Source organism: Ochlerotatus camptorhynchus, unplaced genomic scaffold, assembly GCF_037179485.1.
Source record: "Ochlerotatus camptorhynchus isolate MF236.1 unplaced genomic scaffold, CSIRO-AGI_Acam_v1.1 ptg000046l, whole genome shotgun sequence".
Classification (NCBI taxonomy): Eukaryota; Metazoa; Arthropoda; class Insecta; order Diptera; family Culicidae; genus Ochlerotatus; species Ochlerotatus camptorhynchus.
In genome coordinates, this window is record NW_027040537.1 from 1,119,073 (window position 1) to 1,127,398 (window position 8,326).

Below are 8,326 nucleotides of genomic sequence, written 5' to 3' on the forward strand. Positions count from 1 at the left end.
GACAATTTTCTATCTCTCAAGTGGGCAAAGCTATAGGGTGAAAATGGAGTATAAACAGTAGTACCCCCTGAAAAACCGTTTTTTACCACTCAAATAAAGTATTCAAAACATGAAGAAACATTCTAGAAGACATCGAAATGATACACTCAATAGTTTCGTCGCAAATGTCCATGTCCCACTTTTTTTTTTTATTTCGTCCCACTGTGCGACGACGAAGACGACGAGTGGTAATTTGACGCCTCATGACACGCTTCTTGGAAAGACAGTTGGTTTTACCTTTCGACTGCGGGCGGGTTTAATTCGGTTGTGAACTTTGCGTGCATTCATGCGAGATCTATATATAGAAGCTATAGAATAACATCTCCTTCTGTAGGGATTTCGGAGAAAGCAAACGCTTATCTCGCTACCGGTACACACAGCAGTAAATTTATTAAACAGGAACATATTAAGGGACTTCCACTTCTCGGTCGTTATTTTCAAAGCGATAGACGCTTTCCATTTCCGTTGCCGTCAGTTGGCACAGGTCAAAGTTGAGCTGCTCCACCAGTGGGTCCGTGCGGTTCGGGTGGCCGTACAACTGAACAAATAGCACTTCTCCGGATAGGGACTTTTCTGCGGGGGAACAAGCTAAACTTTTGAGCGACTCGCTCACAAGCGTCAATCGAATGCGGACCACGAGTTCCTAGAAAAAAAAAAAGAAAAAGTAATTTTACCCAACAACATAGAAAAGTCTTCAGCGACACTCGCCTGTTCCAGCGTGATGTGAAAGCTCAGGCCGAATCCGTTCGTGAACAGCAAAGTCCCGGCTGCTTCGCATTTCGTCTTCCTAATATTGCAACCGACAGCTCCGGTCAGATACATGGGCTGAAGACGTGCCTCATCGATTCCCAGTACTTGATCGGAGATTTGCCTCAAACCAACGACGCAGCTTGGTCTTAAGAACATCGGTAAATCAGACTCTACGACCGCATACTGCAGCACATCGTTTGTTGGCAGCTCTCCTCCGGCCCACAATTCGTAGAACGTCTCCGGAAAGTAGATATCGATCTGCGTCATTTGCGGTAGCAATACGGGAGCCACCAGAAGTGAATCCCCAACCATGAACTGCTCCCACAGCTCGGTCGTGTAGTTGCGTGCTTCCTCATAGTGATAGTACATCGGCCTTAGATATGGCGAATTCGTCACAATCAACGTATTTATGTACTCCAACAAGGCATATCGCTTTCTTATCGACGACAGCATGATTCGTTCGGCAAATTTGCTAAAGCGATTCGGCATGCGATCTTCGGAGACCTTGAACAGTGGCAGGAGCGACCCAAACTGGTACCACCGGATGCACAATTCCTCCGTAACATTATCCCTTGCATTGCCACAGATCGGCGTTCCAATGAAGCTTAGCCCCGCTAAGGATAGTCCAATTGCTCGATTCACCTCAGTCCTCAGCGATATCCACGTCCCGGAAACGTTCTGCGCCACGATCGCTGCCTTCGTCTTCAAATCATATGTTCCTGTAATCAACAAACTCCCCTCTTCCACCTTCCGCTCAACTCTCCTCACCATCTCCGGTCCCATCCGGTTCTGACTCCTAACCACCATCTCCATACTGTTCGAAAGCTTTGTATCCCATCGAATCAAATCCGCAATCGAGCTGTTCAACCTTTCTGGTAGATACGTCAACTGACTTCTGCTTGGGTAGGTTTTGTTCCCATCATCCCGCAAAGAGCCCTCCTTCAAACTATACCCGGAAGCGTTCAAGTTCCGTACGCTCGTCCACGTCTGATCCAGCCACAGTGTCATCTCGTGACGCTCCGTGCGCCAATCCAAGTAGACTGCGGTACGATTGCGAACCACCCCTCGGTACGATGCAATGTTGTACGCACTTCGCAGCAGTAGGCCGTAGGTGCGGGCAGTGGTGTAAACGGAATTACCCGTCGGTTCCAGTACCATGACAACCGACGGGACGAACCGTTTGCTGTTGTTGGATAGAAGCTGCATTATCTCTTCCAATTGCATGGTTATGGCCATCGTGTTCGACAACCAAAACATATCGTCGTCGATGCAGTGGGAATCGAAGATGATGCCATCGGAGAGCATGGTTTCAACGGCGGATCGGATGGAGGGTAGGGTGGAGTTTCGCGATTCATCGCAAACATGAACTCCGTAGGACCAAAAGGGGGGCTGGTAGTGGTTCTGGGAGATAGTTTTCAGTTGCTGGTGTAGGTCAGCTGGATTGGGACCGGATAGGAGCTCCAACTCGAATTGGCCGGTGAACTGGGAACGGACGACGATGAGCCGGGAGCGAACGATTTCAATCTCGGTGAGACCAGGCGTGCTGAAGACGATGCCGTTGAATTGATTTGTTTTCATGTCTGTGACGAGGTAGATGTCGTCCGTTATGCGGTGAAATTAAATTTATGTTTAATCAATACTCACTGTATCCCATGACGACCGGCACGGCGGACGCGTTCTGATTGTTAAGCAGCAGATATTTCCTACCCGGTTCTAGCAAAGCCTCCCCCAATCCGAACAGAATATCCACCCCCAGATGTAGGGTCCATTCGATGAAGCCCTCCGTCACGACGAGTGGCCCCCGGGCAGTGGAGAAAATAATCTCCTCGTTGGACTTGCGTTTCACTTCCACGAAAAACGTGGGACTGTAGATGCGAGCCTGCAGCTCATCAGTTTCCAATATGTTGATTTGTCCGCGTGACTGTTGCCGGGCCGCTTCCTGCGGAACCGTGGTTAGTGATAATTGAATCCGGGTCAGCTGCAGCACATTCAAGTGAACTTGGATTTTGGGCACCGGTGTCGTTAGGTAAGGAGTGAGGTTTCGAGTGGGAGCAAGGAATGCCCCATCGAACCAATCGCCATCCAGCTGGTACTGATGTTCCGACGGCAGGGAGTGGTAACATGTCGAGAGACTGGTGAAGCAACAACCCAGCCGGTGGCATTCGTGCTGGGGAATGTGTGAGAATCCACACTGGATGTGGTAAAGCGTTGGATGGCCACATGTTCCCACGAGCTGTTGCTTCGGTGCGTGACCGATTTCCTGGGAGAAAAAGAACAGGTAGGCAAAGGCTGGAATAACAATTGCCGCTAAGCCCAGGATCACAAACAGCCGGAGGGTTTTGTTCAGCAGCAGCACGTGGATGAACGCCGGGCCTGAAATAGACGAACTGAGTGAACCAAGTTGGCTTCGGTGGGAACCAGTGGCGTGCGAGGCCCATGAAAGGACATTAATGCCAACCCTACCCACGCCCATGGTCCGTGTTTATATTTCCACATAAATAACATTTCTAACTTTTATCAAATTCCGGAAAATTCACTTCGGCAGCCTCCTCTTCCTCGTCCTCTTCCGGTGGTTCACGTTGTTTCAGTGGAGGGGGCATTGTTGCCTACAGTGCGATGTGCGTCGTTCTTTTTTTTCTGTGAGTCACAAATGGTTCCAAAATAACACCCGTTGTTTTCCTTCGGAACGTACTAAACTTCAGAAAAATTTAGCCTAAGACATGTACGACTCTTTTCCCCGTAGTAATCCGATTTAAATCCAAGTACCCTGTTATATGCTTACGTAGACAAATTCCGAACGATTTTCCCTGCACTCGCACACACACACACAAACACAAACACAAAGCGCAATAAATCACAGCAATGTTTTGTCCAATCACTTTCACTTTATATTCAAGATTCCGCCACCCCCCGTCGTTTGGACTGTAAAATGAACGACCCTAATAAATCTAGCTAGATTGTCCAAAATTTGACGAGCTAATCACAGCAAGCGGCGACGGACGACGACGTCGGTGACAATGGCAACGGATAGAAGTGACAACCATAAAATGGAATTGGCTGCTTTGATTGCTAATAGAGTGTTTTCCGAACAGTAATGTGCCTAATCTAGTCAGTTGATAATAATTGATTGTTGCTTCAAGCGAAACCGAATGCCCCTTCGAATGCGTTATCTTATCAGAGCGGGGGGCGTCTTGGGCTTGCAGCTTTTTTCTTTATCTTTCTTCTTCTTCTTCGCATTTCAAGCTTATTGCGTGCTCTCAACATAGTGTTCTAGAGGCCCTTCAACAGTAATTCATTGAGAGCTTTCGATGCCTGTACCGTTTTTGCATTAGTATAATTGAGTGGCAAGTACAATCATACTCTATTCTATGCCCAGGGAAGTCGAGAAATTTCCAAGTCCGAAATTTGTTTAGACCGGACCGAAAATTGAATTCAGCCATTTCCAGCATGGTTTTGCTTTTTAGCTGTGTCTTTACCGACTGAAATAAGGGCAGCCCCGGGGGAGTGGGCTTGCACCTTCAACCACCTTTCCAACTTTGTCCTCCTGGTACATTGGCCTGTAGATAGGGGGCTGTTCATTAACTACGTAGACAGTTTTTTTGGATTCTTGATACCCCCTCCTCCCCCTGCGTAGACAATTCAAGCTGAACATTGCATTAGGTCCTAAGTAACATTGACAGATTCTCTTAGTCGACTTTGTATTTGCATCCACACGGCCATGTAAGGTGGCGGCCAGGGTAGACGCGATTCGCGATGCGACGCGACGCGACGCGAATTTTGACAAGTCGCGCGAAGTCGCGCGACCGAGCTTCGCACATTCAAACAAAGCAAGAACAAGCCTGACATGCCACGGTGAACGCGAACGAATGCGACGCGATGAGCGATTACCATGCGACCAAACACTGCATGCACTGGTTTGTCGCTCGATTACCGCGCGAAAAGTCGTTTATGTTTTGTTTTCTTCTTCAAACAGATTTCGGGTCGCATTTCGGTATCTGTCAGTTGTTCTCTCGTGATTTAAAATAAAAAAAATCAATTTTGAATTCACGATGGCGGAAACAGAACCTGCTACCGGAATCGATGCAGAATATTTTATCGGTGCTGTTTTCTTGCGGGAAGAATTGTGGGATCAAACCTCCCGACAATACCGGAACCGTGTGCTGGTGGAGAAAGGGTGGAAGGAACTTGAGAAGGAGTTTTCGATTCCCGGTAAGTTTAATATTTTATTTTCGCTGTACTGGGGAGCAAACTTCACAAATTTGGTGCATTCGACTTATTTATAGCAGCACGTATTTTCATGACTGATTCGACTCTTTCTTTAATTCTTAATTGTTATTGTATATTTTCAGCAAATGAATTGAAAAAAAAGTGGAAGAACCTTCGAGATACCTACGCCAGGGAACTGCGCAAGCTGCCGGTACCTAAATCCGGTGATGCAGGAGATAAAAGCAGCCACAGCACTTGGCCATATTTTACCTGCATGCAGTTCTTGAGGCAGCAGATGAAACCCCGAAAATCAACCGGAAACCTTAAGATTCCACACACACCAACAGCCAATGATCAGGACGATGAAATCGATTATGGCGAAGTGGAGGCATTGGAGGTAACAGAAGGCTGGTTTGAAGTAGCCGACCCTTCTATCGCTGGATCTTCGGGCTCACCCTTGCAACCTCCGGCCAAAAAAATCAAAAAGTCTTCGGAGAGAAGCCAGCACGCTGCGCGGCTGCTGGAAATCGAAGGGAGGAAGCTTGAACTGCTTGAGAAAAAGGCTGAGAACAATCGCGATGAAGATGTTGTTTTCTTAGAAAGTTTGCTACCGCACGTGAGAAAACTGGAGGGTGCCCACAAGCTGGAACTTAGGATTAAAATCCAAGAAGTTGTTCTCGACTATGTGTACAGAAAGGCCCAATGCTCGCACACTGAAAGTGAAGGTGATATTTTTTAGTTATATAAGTTTTTCAGCTTTTTTGTTAAATTTTGAGTGTAATTAGATGTTTTTGAATATTTTATAAACGAGAATGGATAATGTTCTGGTTTTTTTAATTTTCAATGCATGGCACAAATATAAACAAAACCTCCAATATTCAGAAAATACTTCTACGAATTCCTCAGAAGTTCTACATGCTTCTGAAAAGCTTTACGAACTTTTCAAAAGCTTCTAAAGATTTATTAAAACTTCTACAGACGTCCCAAACGTTCTGTAGATAATGGCAAACCTGGCAGCTTCGATGATGAAACACGGTCGAGAATTTAGCGGCAACAGAAACGGTAGGAGCAACCAGCAGGAAACGAAAACAACGGCATTAAAAAGAATACGGAACAGCAGCACCACACACCGAGTTGCACCGAGATGCAACAATTCATCCACTTTCAAAGAAATTTAACACGAGTCAAAAGTGATTTAGTTTAAAGAGGTTCGTCCTCGTCTATTTGCGAACCGAGACTGATACGTTATCGAGTCCCACCCTAATAAATAAGTACCATATACCAATGATAACACAAATGGTTCAACGATACCATATGGCTAGGAAGATAACCCGAATAAGTTATTAAGCTCTTCTTCTGCTTATTTTCTATGCGGGCAACGATCTACTTTTCCTAGCCTAACTATGCGAAAACGATAGATACCATGATTGAACACCGATCAGAAAATGGAGCGAAATTTATTTGGCACCAATACACCAAATTTCTTAAATCTTGTTCGGTACTTCTTTTGCTGGATCGTTCTGTAAAATATAATTTTTACCAAAAGCTTTTTTAACCAATATTATCATTTCAAAGTTGACTGTTCTTCGGTTCTCTGTTATGAATAGTAAGTACTTTAGTTTTTTGTTACAATCTGCTCAATTTACGCCAAAAATATAAATATATTACATTTCTGGACCAATTGTTTTCAGACGCCTCAACCACAAATTTTTTGCGTAGTTTACTATGCGGCCAATAACCTCGGGCAGGTTTTTCATTGATTGATTGATGCGATTCATATGCTTATACAAAAATAAATGGTTTATGAGTCAAATTAATCTTTTGGTGTGATGTTTGATGAAATAAATAATTGATTAATCAATAAGAATCATATTTTTTGGGATTCATTTAGGAAAATAAAGTACAGAATTTTCGGTAAAAAAGATACTGAACACTATTGTAAACTTTGCCAATCATTCAGTAAAATTTACAGTCCCAGATCAATACATTTTGACAGCTCACAAGAAGAAAATTTACTGAACGGATTGTAAATAAAAAATTACCGAATGTTCAGCTGTTCCATATTCGGTAAAAAATTACAGCATACAGTAAAAAAATCTTAATGTGAGGGTCTCATTCTCGTCGAGCTCGCTGATAGTTGATTACAATTGAATATGCATCGCTATTGGGTTCTAAAGGTAATATAATATTGAGTTCACTTTAATTAAGAAGTTTACAAACAGTAGATGTCTCAAAACTTTGTTGAATTTCTCGAAATTTTAATGAACTTCCCAAAACATCCACGGAATTTTCAGAAGATCAACGAGCTACTTCGAGGTTCTACAAAGTACTCAAAATACCTTAGGATTTAAAAAAGTTTTTTTTTTGTCATTATTAGGTATGCGTTCTGAAAACTTCTCGGAAGTTCTGGGAAGATCTTCCAGGAAAATCTGCGAAGTTCATTCATGAAGCTCTGGAATATTCTTCTAGGAAGTTCTGAAAAGTTCATACTGGAAGTTCTAGAAAGTTTTTCCAGGAATTTTTGGGAAGTTCTTTCAGGATACCAACTTCCTACAATTTCATGAAAGAACTTCCTAGAGCTTCCCAAAACTTCCTGGAAATTCTTCCTCGAACATCCTAGAACTTCCAGGAAGTTCTAGGTAGTTCTTCCAGGAAGTACTGGGAATTTTTTGTGCAGGAATTTCTAGTAAGTTTATTCAGGAAGTTCTTGATTTTTTTTCCTGGAAGGTCTGGGAAGTTATTCTACAAAGTTCTGGAAAGTTCTTACAGGAAGGGCTGGAAAGTTCTTCCTGGAAATTCTGGGATGTTCTAGGAAGTTCCTTCAGGAAGTTAACTTCCTAGAACTTCCTGAAAGAACTTCTTAGAACTTCTTGGAAAAACTTCCCAGAACTTCATGGAAAAACTTACTACCTGTAAAAACTTCTTAGTACTTCTCGGAAGACCTTTCAGGAAGTTCATCTAGAATGTTCTGGGAAGTTTTTCCAGGAAGTTCTTGTAAGCTTTTCCAGGAAGTTCTATGAAGTTCCTGGAAGTTCTTCCAGAAAGATCTGGGAAGTTCTGGGATATTCTTCCAGGATGTTCTGGTAAGGTCTTCCAGGATGTTTGGTGTAAAAATTTGTTTCAATGGAGACACTGGTATGCTGGTACGATGGACGAAATAGCAAAACAAGAAACAATCGTATATTTTTTATTTCGGTTTCTATTCCAATTCCTTGGTACTGCACACAAAATCACGGAACGTGTCCCTAATCTGCTTTCCTGTTCGTCGGTAGCTATGGTTGAATGTTTGTCTGGTTACCTTTTTGTTATTTTCAAGGAAACCTTCTCCATC

At 43.7% G+C, this 8,326-nt stretch overlaps 1 protein-coding gene across 1 annotated transcript; it reads right to left on the reverse strand.

Annotated features, from left to right (window-relative positions):
- Positions 1–413: 413 nt before the first annotated feature.
- Positions 414–3,895, reverse strand: LOC135715578 (lysosomal alpha-glucosidase-like). The gene is made up of 4 exons (XM_065238794.1): positions 3,302–3,895; positions 2,434–3,162; positions 748–2,369; positions 414–682 (listed from the first exon to the last, which is right to left on the reverse strand). The coding sequence occupies exons 1-4, from the start codon at positions 3,387–3,389 to the stop codon at positions 446–448; spliced, it is 2,676 nt and encodes an 891-aa protein (XP_065094866.1). The 5' UTR covers positions 3,390–3,895; the 3' UTR covers positions 414–445.
- Between the last annotated feature and the right edge of the window lie 4,431 nt (positions 3,896–8,326).